The 21,447-nt window shown below is 40.4% G+C and overlaps 1 protein-coding gene across 1 annotated transcript in view; it reads left to right on the top strand.

Annotated features, from left to right (window-relative positions):
- Nucleotides 1–21,447, top strand: part of LOC144728592 (V-type proton ATPase 116 kDa subunit a 1-like) — a 219,928-nt gene that overhangs the window by 40,210 nt on the left and 158,271 nt on the right. The window contains exon 5 of the mRNA XM_078608129.1: nt 20,974–21,053. Coding sequence (XP_078464255.1) covers nt 20,974–21,053 — 80 coding nt within the window. The remainder of the gene's footprint in view (nt 1–20,973; nt 21,054–21,447) is intronic.

The following is a 21,447-nucleotide window of genomic DNA, read 5'->3' as shown; positions in this document are numbered from 1 at the left end:
CTATACTTCACCACACTGGTCAGTGCGGTTGGGTGAAGAGGGGATACCCCAGGACCGGTTCAGATATCACGATGGCACTGATGTTAGTCATTCTAGATTTGAAGCTTTCGTGACTGCGAGGATTCATACTCTTAGGTTTTTTCGGTAAAGTCACGTAGGTAAAAAATAAAATTAAAATAAATAATCGTGCTGTGACGGTTCCACCTGAAGACGGAAGCTTGTGTTGCCTCCGAAACGTCGTGATTTTTTATTTTACTTTTATTAATTTTTATTATATTTTTTACCTACGTGACTTTACCGAAAAAACCTAAGATGTTAGTCATGCCCATAAATTGAACTGGGGCGGCTGTGTATTATACCGTACTGTGCTCAGCATTGTGCCATTGCACCACTTCTCCTAGAATCGTACTTTCCACTATTTAAAAATTACTAAATAGACCTTTATTGATATTAGAAAGGTGAGTTCAAGGATACATGTAATTCTTTGTTCATGTTAAATTAATATTTTTGTTACAATGAATAGTATTATATGTTATCACGCCAGACTACAGAGTGTAGAATGATGCCATTGAGAAAATGATAAACAACCCAACCATCCACAGGGTTGTTTTTAGGGAATCCATAAATAAATAAAGATCTAAGATAAAGTACCTCGTATTGTTGGTGCTAAAGGGCCATAGCGCTGGCTTTCACCGTGACATTGGGAGCAATATCGTTGCATACTGCTGATGTTAAATGTGCTGCTGCTAATGTTTGGAGCTCGCTATTGAGCTTTTCATTACCATTGTGGACTTTATAAACTACAAGAGAATTCGAAAACAATAAACTCTGTGGCTAAGTGCGTGACTGTGCCAGGTCATTGCTTTTTTGTTGTTAGAAAGTCAAGGCTGCACAAGACATGTCCCACCGAAATCAAACGCTATTGTATTCAGCATTTAAGAAGATATGTTATTCATGCTCTTATTAAATAGTTGCACGTTAAACCTCTGAATTACTCACTACTCATGGTCTAGGTGTAGGCTGGATCACATGCATTTATTTTAAACATGTTGTGAGATATTTGTGTGGAATGCATTCTCAGTGATGGGAATGTTGTTCCAAATTACTTATTTATGTCAGCAACTGCCCATTGTGTTTTATGTTAGCTTTAGATGTGATTTGGCATCCCAAAGCGATCACTGTTTAAACAAAGGAAATGATTGTACAGCTTGAAATCGGTTTAAAAGAGTCAGATGATTCGACGGTCCTGTTTCACGATGAGGCGGGGCTCCTTTTGGCTTAGTACCACAACAAGACCCGTAGCACTCTGTGATACATTTTGGTGATGCTGGTGTGGAGAAGACCTTCAATTGATACAGGGGTGCAGTTAAAAACCTCAGATGCGGGGAATAAAATGCATAAGCAGACATCTGCTTCCCATATCTGTCCCTCTACTGTACATAAATAATATAAGTAATTGTTATCCATCAAATCAGCCACGAGGCCCTCTGGGATTGTATAATTTCAGCAGCATTGGTTCAACAATGCAAGCTCTTGATCGATTTCGACATAAAAGTATCTCATTAAAGAGTCAGGTGTGTTTGAACTCATGTTGGTGAACTGCCAGATGTTATAGTAAAATAACCCATCTGCTAGATATTGGTCCTAATTTGTATTGTCTGCTTATTTGTTTGTGTTAATTATATTCTGTGCGAGATATATGGATGCCATTTGCTGTGATTGAACATTCTAAACAAATGTGGTGGTGCAAAGGAAAGGCGTAAGAATGACTTGTGCAAGTGCATTATCGGTCCTGTTAGTTTCTGTTTTATGCAGTCTTGTAATTAGAGAATTCCTTAGCTAAGAATTTTGGAATCCATTGCTGTGATGAAAGAATATATACAAGTGGGCTAGTATTTTGTCACATTTTTATATAGTCAAAGGAATCATTATTTTAATTATATTCATAGACAGCCATAATGGACAGAGTTAATGATTTAATTAATATTCTAAACCGTGCAGGGTTGACAACCTCTGGATTGGCAAGGCTTTGTTTTGCCTTCATGTAATTGTAAATCATGCAAACCACACTCCAGTCACATAATACGATATACTCTATTGTACTATACGTGTATCAGGGTATTGTGCTGCGTGTTGCTAGAATTGAGCAATTTGTCTATTTTTATAACTATGCAAATTGGTGCATATTGAATAAATATGGCTGTAGTGGTGAAATGCAATTTGGCCCTTGGAATGCTATCACCTTGAAGGCAATTTACATTAGCGCCTCAAGGTTTGCACGAATATTCTATTTTCTCTTCTATGCGGATATAACGTTCACTGAATCATGATTGGCTTGTCTAACTAAAAGCCAGATTTGAAGCTTTCGTGACTGCAAGGATTCATATTATTAGGTTTTTTCGGTAAAGTCACGTAGGTAAAACATCAAAATTAATAAAAAATAAAATAAAATAAAAAATCACGACGTGTTGCCTCCGAACGTCGTGAAATTTTATTTTATTTTTATTAATTTTGATGTTTTACCGAAAAAACCTAAGAATATAACTAAAAGCCCTTGAGCCAGAGTAAAGATATATAAACAATTTTCTGATCGGGCTTAATCCGTTGAATTATGTGAGTAAATAAATACAACAAAAATATGACTTAAAAAAATAGCAGAAATGTATGGATTTTTTTCTGATTTATTAATTAAATAACAAACAGTATTAATGATAACTCTCTGACAGTTATGCTCAACACATTCTGCTATGTGCTGGAATGATGGTGACATTCGTAATGTAAAGGCAAATAAAGATGAGGATGATACGATGATGATAATGAGGATGATCATGTGAATGGTGATGCTGATTATGATAGATGAAAATTAGATAATAAATCCATAATATAGTTTTTTTCGGTTAGATCGCATAAATATAAGAGTGTCGTTAAACCGGCCACCACCTGACACAGCCAATTAGTAAGGTTTGTCACATAAACAGAACATGCCAATTTGTTACTAGTACAGCACACCGGTGTGTTGGACAGCAAATCCACAACATTTACAATATAAGTACGACGTCTTGCCAGTAATTACAACTAGCTTCATCAGGCGACAGCCAGATTTGTAGAGAAATCCTCCTGTTTCGTTCCTTAAATAGAGGGATAGATGTGATGACGTCACTTCTCTCTTCTTGTGCAGGGGGGGAGGATTAATTAATACATATATATTACAATGGGGATACATTGCCGGCTGGGTTATTCATATGGTAATCAATGTACTATGCATGCACATTGTGCATGCACATTGTTCTTGTACCTCCTGTCGTTTGTGTGCACGTAAATGGATGCTGAGATTGCTGCTGCTGATGTGAATCATGATGCTGATTATTATAGATGAAAATGAGATGATAAATGGATGTTGCTGCCGCTGATGATAATGAAGATGATGCAATTGCTTACTGTCGTGGCTATTGTTGATATGGCTCGTGCTGCTGATGATAAATTATAATATTTATTTTTACTGGGGAAATCCGATTAGTTATAAAGCTCTTTTCACAGATGTCCAGGGCAGGTCAGAACGTTACAACAACAAACAATACAAAACACAATAGGAGTCCTACGTATAGGAAAGGTAAACAAATCACTTATAATATACAAATAAAACGTAACAATTGTTAATCTTACCAGGAAAAGCCCACTGAGTTCTGAGCTTCTTTTTCAAGTGACCTGGCCACAAATGACAGCTCAACGAAAATGGCTTATCATTTAGCACTATATACCAACAAAATAATCTTAATGATCTAAACGCATGATGACAAAGATGAAGATGGTGCAGCAAATGTTGTGTTGCCAGGAAAGCTATACTTAGTCCGAAGACTCCTTTTTAAGAGTTATTGGCATGTGGAAGGAGTCTGGAGTACCCGGAGAAAACCCATTCTGAGAGGAGATAACACGAAAATGTCAATACAGATGAACTCGCGTATCTTTTCCTGCCATTATCTTATTATATATGTATGTTGTGAACTTTTTCAAAGTAATGTATCACTGATTAATCTCACAAGAGCTACGACTCGCTGTTTATAAAGCCACATTGTTAACTTTCATCTTTTTTTTTAGTTTTAGAAAATTTAATGGGTGTTTTTGCGACTATGGGTCATCTTATAATTGTCGTGAGCAAACAGCCAAACCCTGTCAACCGACTATTTTCAGCTCAAAGAGTAAGGGACAAAAGCGATGGACTGCACACATGTACCTGCCATTGTGGAATGTGCCACAATCACTGAAACTACACTCAAAGGTCTCCCTCCAATATCTGAAACACTGGGGACATTTTTGAAGAAGAATACTGTGATTTTTTTTTATGGTTTCCAGGACACGTTTGATTGTTTAGTGGCAAATAGAAACGCATCATTCGACATCAGGTAGCAACGGGCGGGGTACGTTTGCAGGATGGCGTAGGAGCAGGCCGCTGAAACAGACATATCCAGAGATCGATTATGAAATGGAATAAATACTCAAAGCCAGAATGTGGTTATGTTACAGCAGTCCTGTATGGACTTGTATAGCAATGGCAAGACCCAGAAATGATTGTGTTATAACGAAGAGCAGAATCAAAAGAGGTCAGGGGTGGTGGCATCAACTGTATTGGCCATGATTGACCTCGGGTTATTTGAACATTCTAGTAAGGATTTGCCATTTAGACTGGTCGAGTATAGTAAATATAGTTTGATTATAAATTACATTTTTTCGATCATGAGTAATTGTATAAAAAACATAGTTACCGTGACTACTTTTATAACTTTTTGGTTATTTTTGTAGTTGTAATGATATCCCTGTTTCCTTCCATCCCACACATTTTCACATGAGTTAAAAGACACCTTTTGAAGTACTGGCAGAATTGTAAATCTTCCTTTCAAGGTTCTATAGATTATGTAAATGTTCCATAAATGTGAGTTCAGTGTTGACATTTTCTTTCTCGCATGAGAGGAAAGCTATAAATGGCGAAACTTAACAGTCATGTGAGATGGTGGTACCTTTTTACCAAAACCTTACCACATTCAGTATTGGTTGTATGTATTAATGTCTACATAAAGGAACATAGAGACAGTCAGTCTGTTGTATGTTATGCTGTCGTTATTGTTGTGTATAGTCTTATTATACTTAGATGTATATTCTGGATTGTAATTGATATTGCAGGAGGATGGTTATTTTTTTGAAAAGCATACAATGCAGCATTTGAGAATAGGTTTCCCCCTTTTTTCTGGCAACAAAATAGGTGTTAAGATGTTAATACACCAAACTGACACCTTTTACAAGGAATCATGTCTGCATTAACTACAATACTTGTGGTCAGAATGCAAAAAAAATACTCTGATAATATATGCATTGTCCTTGAAACTGATTGGTCCACACCAGAGACAGCTTTCTTTTGAGCGTAGTCTCAAACGGTGTTAGACCAGAAGACGTCAAAAAGCGAACAGCACAAAGACAATGCACTATCAGAGTAATGAGAGCTCAGGGTGAGCAGCTACATCATAAGATCTCCTTTGCCAGTACCAAAATATGATAATAGGTTTTCCCCTTTTTTCTGGCAACAAAACAATCAGTTTCAAAGATAATGCATATATTTTCAGAGGTTATTTTTGCATTCTGACCACAAGTATTGTGGTTAATGCAGACATGATTCCTTGTTAAAGGTTTCAGTTTGGTGTATAACATATTAACACCTGTTTTGTTGCCAGAAAAAAGGGGAAAACCTATTCTCATATTTTGGTATTGGCAAAGGAGATCCCATAACGCAGCATTTCTTTGACTGTTAATAAGCCATGTTCGCTATGAGTTGGACAAAATAAGAATATGATAGTTGATACTAGAAATGCTGAATTGTTTATTTCTAAATGCATGCTATTATACAACAAGGAGATGAAAGGTCATTGCAGAATGTTTAAAATACATTTTTATCTATTAGACTATTAAGTAGACGGTATTCCATATTCATTAGCATTCCATTTATGCTCCAACTAAAATATAGCGTTCATATTTTGATGTTTCAACATTGTGTTTCTTTCATGCAACAACGTGAATTTGAACTTATTGTTGTGCTCCTGTATTTCGTTTCATTTGACACCAACATTTCTAGGGTCAGTGATGTAATGTGTTTCATGATTATCTGAGTGAGTAATGCTATGGGGAACTGGGAAGTGCCTTTTAAAATCTCGCATACGTTTTTATCTGAGACTGTAAATCCTGTCAAATGCAGCTATGGGAGAACACTTCTACACCCTTTACTGCTGTGCTGGCTTTCCCCTCTCCGGAAATTAAGTCTATTGACTGTTCCACATTTAATCTCATAGTCGTTCTCTTGGCGAGGCCTTCAGCCAGCAGTGGATTGACAAAGGGCAGTCATTTATCATTTATTATTACTTTTATAAATGTATAAATTGTTACATGTATTTGTAAGGTATGTCACTATGCTGCTTTGACTACATTCCAAGCAGGAGGTATGATGAGCAATTTACTCTTGTATAGAATGTAGGATTAGAACATGGTATCCTTTGCAAGTGCATAATATAATAATTAAAAAGGTGAACACTATTGGAATGGTAATATATTACTATTAATTAATCTGGAAACACATATTTGCCCTCCACAATATTTAAACTGAAACCTGTAAACATAATCCTCTAAAAAGCAATGATAGACTGTTCCCCTTACGAACCGCTTCGAGCCTGGTATGAATCTCTGTTTTGTTAATAATATTCATGCTGTTGTACAGACCCATTGTGGAGATTCATGGATAACTACGTCTTCTGTTGGAATAAGGCTTGTTTAAAGTATCATACTTGAAATAAATGAATACTGTATGCCAGTAAAAATCACTACATTACAAAACATGATAACTTTATATAAGGTGGAAATGGGTATGTTGTTCAGTGGCCGTCTGAGTTAGGTCAATTCAGTATCACGAATCTTAGTGGGATATGGCAGTCTGGTATATAATGGTAAAAAAAACACTATCTGCTTTAAAAATCTGACCATACACATCGCCTGTAGAGTACAGTACATACAGATTCTGGGAACCAATTTCAATCTTCTTTGTGTTTAGTTTTCTGCTTCTGAAGCAGAAAAGTAGCAATTACACTCAGCTTCTGTTCATTATTGGCAACCAGGGCTCAGTTACAGCCTTTGTACCCGGTGAAGGCTTCCCACTTGCCAACTTGACTTAAAATGGGTGCCTTGGGAAGACATAAAAGTGTCTGAAATTAAGCACTGTATTGCAGTGGAAGGGATGAGGAGGGTTGCCCAGTGCGGTTAAAATGTCGTGCCTCACACGCAAAGGTTCGTAAGCATTTATTCACATTTCATCTGTGCGACCCGCAAATGTAATGCCTTTTCATGAACTATTTGAGATGCTAGATTTTCGTTTAAATGTAATTACACGTGTCAGATATACAAATTAACTACATTCACGTTGCATTCCCTGGCTTAAATGGAGTTTCATTTCTCTCCTCCACCCCCTATTCATACCATGAATCTGCAACTGTCTCCAGGCTCCCACATGGCCTTAGCACATACCGATTTGATTTAAGGCTAACATTCAGAGAAAAGCAGACAGGATGGCAAGAGGCACATCAGCAGATTAGAGTTAATGATCAGTTACATGTGCAATATACATCGTCATTTTACCAAGCATTTGTGTACAGCTGCTGGGTGCCTTGAACATGGATAATAACAGAGTTGTGGTATTATGTGCTGCATTGATTGATGGGTAATGTACCCACTTCCACAAGATACCTTAAGTCAACCCTAAGCATTGGCGTTCCTGCTTGAATATTCCTCATTGATTCACCACCGTAAATAATACATTACGGTGTGTATTTAAATATTTATCACACGTGAATATCTTGTGGGTATGGGAGAACGGCACGTAACAATGCAATTTCAAAACTATTTATATACTAGAGATGCTAAATGATCATGATATCTGCTCAAAATGTTCTTCCTAAGAGAGTGCTATGTGACCAATTCGGCTGTGGTTTGATGTCACAACTGTATACAGCAAGCTGATCGATGAGTCGTTTTCAATTATCCATTATCTTTGCAAGCACAATTATATCCAACTATTGTAAGGATTCACAAGTAACATTGAAATTGAATGTAATGCTTGTAGGTGAGAGCCACTACCACACATTGCCATCCGACAAGCTGTAAAGTTTAACACATTTAGTGTACATTCTTGAGGGAAAAGTAATTTTTAAATGCCACTTTAGAAAGGCCAATTCTAAAGAAACTGAAATAAGCACAGAAAAATAAAACCACATCGTTAATATCAAAATGGCATCATGGGACCTTTTGGAATCCTCTGGTCGAACACCATTTGAGACAAGGCTCCAAAGAAAGCTTTCTCTGGTGTGGACCAATCAGTTTCAAAGACAATGCATATATTTCATGGGACCTCCTTTGCCAGTACCAAAATATGAGAATAGGTTTTCCCCTTTTTTCTGGCAACAAAACAGGTGTTAAAATGTTAAAACACCAAAATGAAACCTTTCCCAAAGAATCACGTGTGCATTAACCACAATACTTGCGGTTAGAATGCAAACAAAAAACATATTCTGATAGCATATGCATTGTCTTTGAAACTGATTGGTCCACACCAGAGACAGCTTTCTTTCGAGAAGATGCCAAAATACGCCAAAAGGCGTCTTCTCGCCAAAAGGCGTCTTCTGGTCTAACACCGTTTGAGACTATGCGAAAGCCTACGTGTTATTTTCAAAGCGTTTTTTTCACGTGGGAGAAAACTGCAGTGTATGGAGAAACCCCTTACATGTGAGGGGCTTACATTCAACAGTAGGTACATATAGGGTCAAGAACTCACTTTCTAAACTGCGATTTCTGACCATTTTACAGCCCAGGGTATTTGGGAGTTTCACAAATCTGCATGATCCACCAACCCTTCACAACAATGCGCTGGCTTACAGGCATGTCCCATGATGTCTGGATCACTAGTGTACACATCTAGACTTGGGAACAAACTCCATGGTTTGTTGGAAAGGTAGCGAAAGTGGCACTGACAATTGAAACAATTAATTTGGCTGAACTGTTTATCAGAAAAAAGAAGCCAGGCACAGCGCAACATGGTGTGACATTGAGCTGATGCTGAAGGATATTAATGCGGCCCTTCCTCATTGCTTGTCTCACACCTGTGATCAATGCATGCGTGACAAGGAAGATAAATCAGTGAGCACTTTATCTGTGTGTGGTAATTGGATATTGGAAGACGACCCCCCCCCACAGTATCCACATCGTATCGATTGGCTGTGGCACGAGAGTGAGAGAGACGCTGCCACGCTGCAGTGTTCAGTAAGGGAATTCATATTCTTAGGTTTTTTCGGTAAAGTCACGTAGGTAAAACATCAAAATTAATAAAAATAAAATAAAATAAATAATGTTGATGTTTTACCTACGTGACTTTACCGAAAAAACCTAAGAATATGAATCCATGCAGTCACGAAAGCTTCAAATCTAGAAGTAAGGGAATTCTCAGCGGCCAGCTGCTGAAGACTCGTGGGGAGTGGAACACTTCAAGGCGAGTTGCACGCAAAATCTGAATCTTTATTTAGACCGAAAGAATACGATGAGCTATGATGCTCTTTTTTACAGATATCCAGCAGAGGCAGGTCAGAAAGTTACAACCACAAACAATACAACTGATATGAGTGCAAAGTATCGTAAAGTTTTGCAAGTCACTCAACATAAATAAAGTATAATATTGCATAAATACATAAATTTCTGGCGATTTTTCAATACCAAATGCAAGCATTGGGCAAGGCAGCAAAAACAATAGCAAAAACAGTCCCAGACCACACCAAGACAACACAGTCGCTCAATAAATGTAACTATCGAAATGGCTTTATTGAACAGCTGATTTAATTTCCATCGTGAAAATTAATAAAGCAATGGAGTTAAAAATTGCATTTGTAATCTTTTGAAAAAAAACTACGATAGTTTTTAACAACTTTGATGATTGCTGTGATGTACACCTAAGACATATATGGGTTGTGTTGATTTCACTGAGAGGTCTCCAATATGTTTGTAAAAACCACGTATGTTACTTCATATATGTATGCCTCTTGAATTAAGGTACCATGTATGACAGTGTATAGCAACTACAATGTTTATCATCAAGTTGCTTTGTTAGAATAGGCTGTCAACATCTAAGCCACTGCTGGATGAAGGTCTCACCAAGCAATTATCATCTCCCTTAGTCTTGTGCTGTAAAACCCAGCAGCAGCTACATGGTTATCCTCGCAGTGGCTTTTAGATAGCTATTGAACAAAGACAGTCACTGCATCGCACGCTTTCAGATGCGCTTCTGCGGCCGTCTGGAACGCTCTTCCTTCCGACATTAGGAAGCCATTGGAGCTATGCACTTTTAAATGTACACTGAAAACGAATTTCTTTAGAACTGATTTTTGTGCTTGAAATTGTTGACCTGCCCCCGCACCTCCAATTAGCACGGTTGGATACGTATGGTGCGAAAGACGTTCAACACACATACATATGTTTTGACCACTGGCCATCTTCTTTTTATCACGAAGTGTCCGACCCATGCCCACTTACTTTTCTTAACAGCCATGATTATTTATCGAATTTCCGTATGTTTTTTAATCTATGTGTTCCTATTTCTGTCTCTCAGTCTCTATATTCCACCGGGTTATGGTGGTGAACGCACACCTGTAATCCAGCACTGTGGAGGAGAGGGTTGGTAGATAAATGTTGTCAAACTCCCCGTAGGCGTCGAGGTTGTCATACCCTGGTTTGCCATGAGATGGCAGTACAGCAAGTGGACTGATATCCATATGTTTCAATCTGTACAGAGATAGAGTGTTGCACCCCTCACATGTGTGGGTGTTATCCAAGTACTTAGGAACACTCATCAATTGGCTAAAAGAAAATATTGAGAACCGTAGAGCTTGGTCAGTTGTTGGCAAGGGCTCACGGCATTGCTGCCTTCCCGCGTGTCTGTGGTTCCTTCTCACGCCTCTAAGTCATACTCTTCCTCTGAGAGTGAGTGAATAATTTTACACTTTATAAGCCTAATTTATTATGCTAATATGTATACCTTTGGTACTTATTTAAAGGTTTGGTTCCATTTTCTTTGTCAATGTCCATATTTCTGATATAAGTTGTGTTGATATCACAAGTTTTGTATAATCTGTTCTCCGATAACGCGTGTTTTCATAATGCAAATAGGATAAAACGTGATAAATGTATTCGGGATTTTTTTTTATAACACGGATGTAAATTGGAGATAATGCGATTGAGTGAACAGAACTACGTCACGCGAGTAGGAATAAGCGGTTATCAGGCTGCTTTCGCCTCGTATCACACAAGGTGGGATGCTGCTGGATGCTTCTATATGCTATCCATGCACCTCTTTTTTTGTTCAGCCTGCATACGCATCTCACGTGTTATTGCGGGCTGTGCTTTACCCTATAGATTATTCATTATTACGCATTTTTTCCATAACGCGGTGTTCTTCAGGAATGCAACTCCCGGATTATAGGATAACAGACTGTATTAGGTTTGTAAAAACAATGTATATTACAGTATTCCTATATCATATGCAATTAATGTACGATATTCAGTTTTCAAACAGATTCTGTTTATTTCATGATATCTACTGTAGATCTAATCCAGGAGCTGTTCATTTTTCATACTCTAATGGGCAGAATTTACTTTGTCAAATATGTGTGATTTTATTTTAGATAGACACGATTTGTATAAAATTCCTCAAATAATTTTCATCTGTTTTTATCCAATTACTCTTCTCATTCTTTGTTTTTAATCGTTTGATGAACTTCTATGTATTGCATCTTTTATTTCGCATTTCTTTGTTTCTCTATTTCTCTCCTTTTCCTCGACATGTATTTCGTGATTGACATTGTTTGTACTATTTTTCATGAGGTGATATCCTCTAATACATTATTGTACTTCTTTATGCATGACTTTATACTGAAACCGATAATCATGTATATGCTGTAGGGTTTTCTGTGAAAGCAACCGGCAAGTTGGTGACCTTTCACAGCATTTGAAAACAATTCATGTCCAGTTACCTCTAATTGTGGTGATTGTTTGTTTTATACCTTTTAGGATGTTCAATCGAGATGATTTATAGTTTTATTATTGGTGATAAACCTGGACAAATGTTACAGTGAAAGATGTAACATATCTGGAGATACATATGTGCACTTAAGTTTGACAGACAGCATTACGTTGAGTGTATATTGGTTAGCTTTACAGTTCTGTGCCATAATTGGTCTTTTTTCTATTTCATTGGTCAGCTGCATATAGCTTTTGGCTAACTCTTGTGGGCATGAAAGCCACCAGGGGAAATGCTTGTAACTGTTAACTGCAAGCACAATTTTAAATCTCACATGCTATTTTTTTTTAATAATGGTGGGTCCTTTTTGTATTTAACATTTTTTAAATGATCATTTGTAGGCCTCTTATTTCAAATGTTATTGTATATGTAAATACACAGTATAAAACAAATGTATGGGCAATAGAACAGCTTAGAGTAAAATGGGAATATGGTGATTTTTTTATGATGGACATATCCAGTTACAAGGACAAATTGTAATGGTTCAGGAAGATGTTTAGTAGAATGTCAGGAATGAACAGCATATATCAGCAATGTTGGTCGGTCAGTGTTGGGTAAATGGTACGTGGGGGTGTTCAATATGGAGCAAAGTGATAGTAATAACATTGCTCTGCAATATAATTGCAAGTAAACGTTTGTCGCAACGGTGGAATGAGGATACTGTGGACGACTGCCTTTAATTAACAAACACATGCTATATAAATATGTCATATTATGCAAAACATACCATCGTCTTCATACGCACACTGCAGTTGCTGTACGTTCATCAATGCTGGTAATTTATATAATTGACTGTGTACACAAATGAACAAAAGCTTTTAGCACATTTTTTTGGTGTAGAAAGGCATATTCCTAATAATGTTGACAGCATCGAGCAGATGTTTAACATTTGATGTGATCAATGTGTGCGTCGTGCTTTATAGTTAGGTAATTGCTAATTAAAACATACATGTTGACTAACTAATGAAATTCAGTAAAAATGTTAAAACTTTTGTTGACGTCATTGTAATTTCGCAGTCCAACACGATTATTACTTATCTTACAATTCAAGCTTAATATGCATTCAAGCTTAATATGTGGTTCAATACATTATCATATTTATTTGAGCTCTAAAGTTCCTCTTAGTATTTTTTCATCAAGGTTCCTGAGCACAGGTCAAGTGGCCCAACATGCCAAGTAACCAGCAAACAAACATAACTATTAAAGTTGGACGTCTAAACCGATGAAGCGGAGGCTTACTGTTGTATAGTAATAACACTGGCCTATAACATTCAGCAGAGGGTATACTGCCTTCGCTTAATGTTGCGTGGAAAAGTTAACAAATATTAGGGAACTTGCGTTTAAATGTGGACATGCAGTTAGTTTGTAAAGCAAACGTAGATGTTGATGAAACAAACACCAACTTTTCTTTAGGAACAAGTCACAATCTAACCGAGGATTGAATATTTGACGTAACTTTTGTATACAATTTTTTTTTTCTAAAGACACATGTTCCTGCTTTGCTCTAAAATTTGAGAGTACATTACATGGCCCTGAGTCACACGTTCTGCCTGTACCTTGGGTGAAAAACCTTCATATCCAGACAGGGTTACTTCATCCCTAAAGTTTATTCTTTTGCTGCAAAAGCCTTTGTGGGGCATCCACTTTTGATGGCAACTGACAAGTAGGTGTACATTGGGAGTCTTGGTAATCTCGTAGCTTCCTATTATGATGACTACGTCCTCCTTGAGCCAGGGGCTTTGCACTCGGAATAACTAGGCAGATTGTCATTCAGCAAGGCTTTAATATAATTATTGTACTCTATTTGAACCTGCATTTTTACATGGGATTAAAAATCTTGGAGAAACATGTGGTGGTGTTTATATTATGGTAAAGCATTTAAGGTTCATAGTTTAAGTGGTGTTAGACAGTTGCGCACTCACAAATGCCTGTGCACACACACAGTATGTGAACGTGCGTAGTAATACAATCACACTTGCTGGATGTTACATGTGTTTGCTGAAGATGCTTCTAAACCTGAAGACGGATGCTTGTGTTGCGACCGAAACGTCGTGTTTCATTTAATATTTGTTTCGATCTACGTGACTTTACCGAAAGAACCAGAGACGATGCTACTGTAATTGAAACATAAACTATCGTTGCATTTGCATGCCTTGCTTGTAACTTTAAATCAATTAAGTCATGTTGCTAAGTGCAGTGGTTATTCATATACCTATCTAAGCATACGTAATGTGAGCGAAGAAGAAAGTTTATCCTGTTTCTTTCATTTTAAAAGGGAAATAGCAACGCTTTTCATTTGCAAACCGTCCCTTAAGATGTTGTTACTTTAATCCGTTCCTGATTTACTAAATACAGTCTTTAAACTGGGCTGTTACATTATGTGTTCATATATATCTGTGAAATGATTGTTTTAGACACAAACGTAAATAGCATTAATAGCGAATAATAACCCTTTTGCAATACACTTCTGGATGAAGGCCTCCACACATTACATCGGGCGTGAGGGTCATTTGGTCATACTTCACTAGTCAGTGCAGGTTTGTGAAGGGCGAGGACTAGGAATTATGTAGATATCGCTCACAACTGATATTAGCTGTGGTCTCTTTGCACAGTGTGCTAACCACTATGCCACCGCTCTGACCCCCACAAAAATGTTGACTAAGTTTAACTTGACATGTGAACTTCTTAAATGCTTGTATCTCTGGGATCTTAGGATGGAATGTGCATGATTAATTTGAATTATTATTACATATCTTAATTAAACTCATACCACATGCATTGTTTTCAGGTGGCAATCATAAGCAAGAAGTGGAAGATCAATCCATGCTGCAGAACATGCCATCAGCCACGTAGCTTTGGAGGGGTGGGGTAGTGCAGAAGGCTGACAGTTCAGCCCTTCTACTTTCTTATATTTCATTAAATTAAAACATGTTGGTACAACATTTAAGACGAAGCCTATTGTCAAATACACATGAAGTGAAAGCTATAGCAGAATGCATGATAGATTAAAAATCAGATTATACCGTTACTCATTCTGTTTAGCATTTACTACGTGTTTAAAGTTTTACATTATGTAATGCACCTGCTGAGTTCGTGTATGCCTCCCCCTTTAAACAAGTCACGCTTCGGTTGCATGATAAAGAAATCTCGACATCCAGATTCTGCGCTATTGTTTATGTATTACGGATTGAGCTACTTGAATCCATCGTAGAATGAGTAATTTCTGATGAGTGACTATCAGCCCATGATTAACAAGCTATGTTGGTAATTTTTCGATTTAAAGCTTTCTGCAGGGATTCATCTTCTTGGTTCTTTCGGTAAAGTCACGTAGAAGGGAAATAATAAAATAATACAAATAAAACATGATAAAATAAAAATTCTCACGACGTTTCGGCCACAACACAAGCAGCCGTCCACAGGTGAAGAAACAGAGCTGTCGGAAAGACAGCGTATTATGTGGCCACATTATATTTAAATTGCTAGAAAATCATCTTCCACTTTGAGTCTTTAAAATTAAATATAAAGAATGTACTGTTTAGAACGTTGCTTGAAATTGAAATAGTTGACTGCATACCAACAGCTAAAATAATGCAGATGAAGCTGTTTTAATTAAGATGAGCAGGTTATCATTAGACATGCCTTGTTACCACAGAAAAAAATAATAAAACAATGACAACAAACGTTAACATTAAATTTTATACTTTTAAATAAAATATTGCATTCATGTGAATATGAATAGTGTACTTCTCGGAAGCAAAACACAATAGGATATGGTCCATTGTTCAGAATTACATTATTTCTGGAAATGGTCTCTCTGTTTTTTGTCAATGCTGTTATGGAAAATCCTGTGATGTCTGCCAGCGGGGCAGTCCCATTGTATTTTTGGCAAGAAAATGTTGCTTCCATTTCTCAGTAATTTGAAAGGGGGGGAGCAGCTAATTTAAACACAAATAATACTTTCACTATCACAAACGCATCTGGAGATTAGATGCCATTAGTGTAATCAGCCAATTTCATTTGTTTGAGTAGGGATAGTACATTGCATTGATTTGTAAGATTTCATAATTTACATGTCCATGTTACATGGGCTCAGTGCCATCCATGCTGAGTTGGAGAGCTGTTATTGATATCCATTACTGTGTAACTGATTGGCCAGCTTCAGTGAGTCAGACTGACATTGAAAGAGCCATCCGTAATTGCTCAGTGTAAGTTTTCTCTGGGTTGACTGTTGCCATTAGTTTACACAATTTTAAATGATGAAGTCGCATTATAATAAGGCAATGCGAATAATTCAACAGATACAATATGTCGAATAAAGTGAATGGTAACAAAACAAACATGTATATAAATACATCAATGAAGACCTGATAATATAAAGTTAGCACCACATTAAACTATGGCATTACAGATCACTTGCCCACAAGAAAATAATTGCGAATGCAAGCTGGCTTTGTCAGATCTCAGAAGCTATTTGGGGTTGAGCCTGGTTAGTTCTTGGATGGGAGACTTCCTGGGATTACCGAGTGCTGTGGGCTGGGGCTGCAAAGTAGCCAGCCAGGGATGGTCACATTCAGTGTCCCTCTCAATACATGTGTTTGTGTGAATTTTCTACGTGGATTTTCTACCGGTGATCCAGATTCCTCAACATGCCAAACATTCGTTAATATGAATGGGTAAAAATCCCATTTAAGAATCCTCCTGCAAAAAAAGTATTGAGACACAGGGAAGCTTTCCGAGGCATAGAATCAGCATTATTAATGATAATTTTGAATCTGGTCTTACCCGTACCTTGGTTGGCTCAAACTGAAAATAGCAACGATATGGACTGACATATATTTAGTGCTTAAATACTGAAGCTTCCACGACAATGGGGAACAAAAGTGATGATGCATGATGCCTCCTCCACCACTGCCTTATAGTATGTGCTCACTAACAGCACTTGCCCCAACAGTTTCTGAAGCCAAATATGAATTTCAATGTGTTCACATGTGAGCCAACATGTGTGTGTGCAGTGGCGGAGCCAGTAGGGGGGGGGACGTGCCCCCCCAATGATCCTATCGAAATCCCTAATTTCGATCAGATGATTAGGGTTTATTAGTAATAAATCGGCATTTTGTGACCCCCACTGCCACTGTGTAGCATATTATTATGTGCCAGGGACTCTATGAGATGATAGGACGATAGTCTGAGTCCATAATTGGCAATAAGTAATGGCAAAGCAGTTATAAGTGACTCACATAATTGTGCGTAGTTGCGTATACAGTACACGAATTCCCTGAAGGCATTCACCTTCAGCGAGTGCGATGCCGACCCTCGATCGATGGCTGCAGAAGCGCCCTGAGAGTCGTTTGCCAGAGCGTCCTCCAGCTCAGCATCACCGTTCGCGATCTCCTGACCCTTCGTCTTCAATGGCGGCAGCTGATGAATCGGAAGCAGAAACGCTAGCCAACTCCCCGCCTCCAGCGCCATTGCCCGCAGGGGTGCACATCGTCGATCAGGATCCCGGGAGGAAATCCGCCATTTTGATGTACGATCTGAACAGTGTCAACGAGATCCGTCGTTCATACCTGATACAGGGCCGGTCGTTCCACGCCTCTGTTCGTCAGATGGCAGCTTGTACCTGTCAAAGATGATGGGGCGAAAAAAGCGCCGCCCGCAGCCATCGTGGTATGAGACGTACAATTGGCTCAAATACTCGTTCCACACCGAGTCGGTCTACTGCTTCCCGTGCTTCCTCTTCCCATCCCACAATCGCTTGGACGCATTCGTCTCGGACGGGTTTTTGGCCAGGAATAGAAGGCCAGAGACATGATGAACACAGAGATGCACATCATCACTGGCAAGCACGACCTGGAGAAGCAGACGGCCCAGGCGATCGCCGACAATCGTACTCGGTTGGAGGGATCAGTTGATGCGATTCGATTCCTGATGAAGCAGGGGCTGGCCTGCCAGGGCCACAATGAGTCGGACGAATCACTCAACTATGGCAACTTCCTCGAGCTGCTTCAGTTCCTGTGCAAACGCAACGTCGAGCTGGCACATGTTGCGCTCGACAACGCCCTGCAGAACGCCATCATGACTAGTCCCGACATCCAGAAGGACATCATCCACGCCCACGCCCACCCAGATCGTCCAAGCCGATGCCTTCTACTGCATCATGGCGGACGAGACGCATGATGCGAGCAAGAAGGAGCAACTGGCCGTCGTTAACTGCTTCGTTGAGATCAAGACTGGCGTGCTGCGCAAGCATCTCGTCGACCTGAAGCAAGTCACCGACACGTGTACCCCCACGCTCCGCGATTCCATTGTCGACATGCAGACCAATCGCAGTCGCCCAATCGCCAACTGCCGCGGGCAGGCCTACGATGGACCGTCCAATATGAGCGGTGAGATCAACGGCCTGCAAGCCCTGATCAAGCAGCTGAACGATTTGGCCTATTACGGGCACTGCTGGGCACACAAGCTCCAACTCGTGCTGGTTGCTGCTTGCAAAGATGGCGTCCCCGACATCGGCCTGTTCTTCACATTGGACAATGACATCATCAATGTGGCGACGAGCTCCTGCAAGTGCAACGACGATTTCATCAACACGCAGAAGAAGATCGTGCTGGAGATGATCAACGAGCTGCTGGTCGAGATGGGCCGTGGTCTGAACCAGGAGACGGTGTTGGTGCGCCCAGGCGACACGCGCTGGTCGTCGTTCTGGCGCGCGCTGCGTCGCTTGATCAACATGTTTGGTGCGACAATGCAAGTTATCCAGCATGTGGAGACGGACGGCAGCAAGTCGGAGCAGCGGGTAGAAGCGACGCGCCTGCTCGACGGCATGTGCATGTTCAAGCTTGCGTCCAACTCGTGCTGGTTGCTGCTTGCAAAGATGGCGTCCCCGACATCGGCCTGTTCTTCGCATTGGACAATGACATCATCAATGTGGCGACGAGCTCCTGCAAGTGCAACGATGATTTCATCAACACGCAGAAGAAGATCGTGCTGGAGATGATCAACGAGCTGCTGGTCGAGACGGGCCATGGTCTGAACCAGGAGACGGTGTTGGTGCGCCCAGGCGACACGCGCTGGTCATCGTTCTGGCGTGCGCTGCGTCGCTTGATCGACATGTTCGGTGCGACAATGCAAGTCATCCAGCATGTGGAGACAGACCTGCAGCAAGTCGGAGCAGCGGGTAGAAGCGATGCGCCTGCTCTACGGCATGTGCACGTTCAAGTTTGCGTTCATCTTGCACGTCATGGACAAGATGCTGCTTATCACGCATGACCTGTCGCAGGCGCTGCAAACAAAGGACCAGGACATCGTCAATGCGTTGCGGTTGGTCGATGGCGTTGTCGAAGTGCTGACAGAGATGCACGTTACCGGCTATGACCACCTGCTCCACAAGGTGCAGCAGTTCTGTGAGACCCACAAGATTGAGGTGCCCAATATGATCGCCAACTTCGTCCAACCTGGCCGGCCTCGTCGCGATGGGCACATCAACACCAATGATCAGATTTTCCGTGGCGACCTGTTCTATGCAGCGATCGACAAGATGCTGGCCGAGTTCGCCTACAAATTCAACACCGAGTCGATGGAGATGCTCCGCCTAGCAGCATCTATCTCTCCACACAAGCAGTTCGCTTCGTTCAATGTCGACAAGCTCGTGGAGTTGGCCCGCAAGTTCTACATGATCGACTTTCCTGACGTCGACCTAATGTTTCTCGATCAGCAGCTGGTCCACTTCGGCAGGGAGATTAGAGAAGGACGAGCTATTGAAGAATGTGGGTACGCTCCCTGAACTTCTGGTCATGCTGGTGCAGACCGGCCGGGCCACGGCCGGCTACCACCTTGTATGCCGATTGCTGCGGCTGATACTGGAATTGTCGGTGGCGACAGCCACTGCCGAGCGCGTCTACAGCGTCCTGAAAATCATCAAGACGCAATGGGCTCCGACTACCTCAATAATGTCATGCTGCTGTATGTCAAGAAGGAGACTGCTGCGACGGTGACGAACGATCAAATCATGTCATACTTCCAGGCCATGCGTCGAATAAAAAGCAAGGGACAAGTCCTAACAACTCCTATAATTTTTCATTGCTGGAGGGGTTGCCCCCCTACCTGAAAATCCTGGCTTCGCCTCTGTGTATACGTGCATATATATGTGTAGGGAGCGCTAGCGCATTGGTTAACACTTTGTACTATGAACCCAGTGACCTGAATTTGATTCCTGATTTCAGCTGACACCAGCGGTTTCTGAACTGTTTCTGTATCTAGCCTAGGTCGACTAAGCCTTACATGAGTACCTGATGTATTGTGTAAACATTATTATCAACGGGGAGGGAGACATATGTGGCTGGAATCAGTGTTGGCCACACCACCTCATTGTATGCCACGTCACTCTTTAAATTTACACCACATAACAGCACTTGTCCCAACAGTCTATACACTATACGGGGTATCGTTGTTCCTCTGTGTGTGAATGTGTGTGACCAGAATCGACACCAGTGACGATTATCTGAACCGGTCCTGGGCCTCCTCTAAGTTGACTCAGCCTCAAATGAGTACCTGGTGCGATGTGTAAACATCGCCACCAGGGAGACAAAGGCGGCCGGGCGTGGTGTTGGCCACCCACCCCCTCGTGTGCCGTGACGGCCTTCAGAGGTGCTCGCTAACAGCATTTGCCCCAACGGTGTGTTAAGGCTATATGGGGGATCTTTGTCTTCGTCTTAGAGAGTGTGGGAGAGACAGCTTGGTAAATATGTTAATTCTACACTTGCTCATGTGTCTGTGGTGTAAGTACAGCTCTGCAATTTTGTCGAGTAACGTTTGTGCAATCCCAACAGAGGCCGGAGGTGGAGCACAAGTACGAGAACATGCAAAGCTTTGAGCCAATGGACGTAGCTCTGGGCAACAGAGAGCTGGGGTAACGCAACCATGCCATGCACATCAACACACGACAGGGCCAGAACTGATGCACATTCGTTGCATAATAGTTGGTGCCATTCTTACATTGTGTGGCTAGCGCTATTCAGGCCTGGTGGATGACGAGAGTGTGTGTTTGACGAGTATTGCTAGAGCTTCAAAACAGTTCCCACAATGCCCTTTCAGTGCAGTCAACATTCCAGTGCTTTAACTTATAAGAGCAATCTCTAATTCCCCTTTCTGTGGGTCCTGTGGATATAACATGCTGAATATGCCACATTGCATTCTATTTGAAATGGAGAATCGATGAATTATGGAAAAGCCTATCACTTATTTTCCTTGCACAATGTGCCGTGAAATTTGAATTTAGATGAATAGACTTTATAAAATTAACT

The sequence above is a fragment of the Lampetra planeri genome, chromosome 2 (assembly GCF_965212315.1).
Source record: "Lampetra planeri chromosome 2, kcLamPlan1.2.h2, whole genome shotgun sequence".
Lineage (NCBI taxonomy): Eukaryota > Metazoa > Chordata > Hyperoartia > Petromyzontiformes > Petromyzontidae > Lampetra > Lampetra planeri.
The sequence above is the reverse complement of the archived record's forward strand: the minus strand, read 5'-3'. Positions and strand labels throughout refer to the sequence as shown.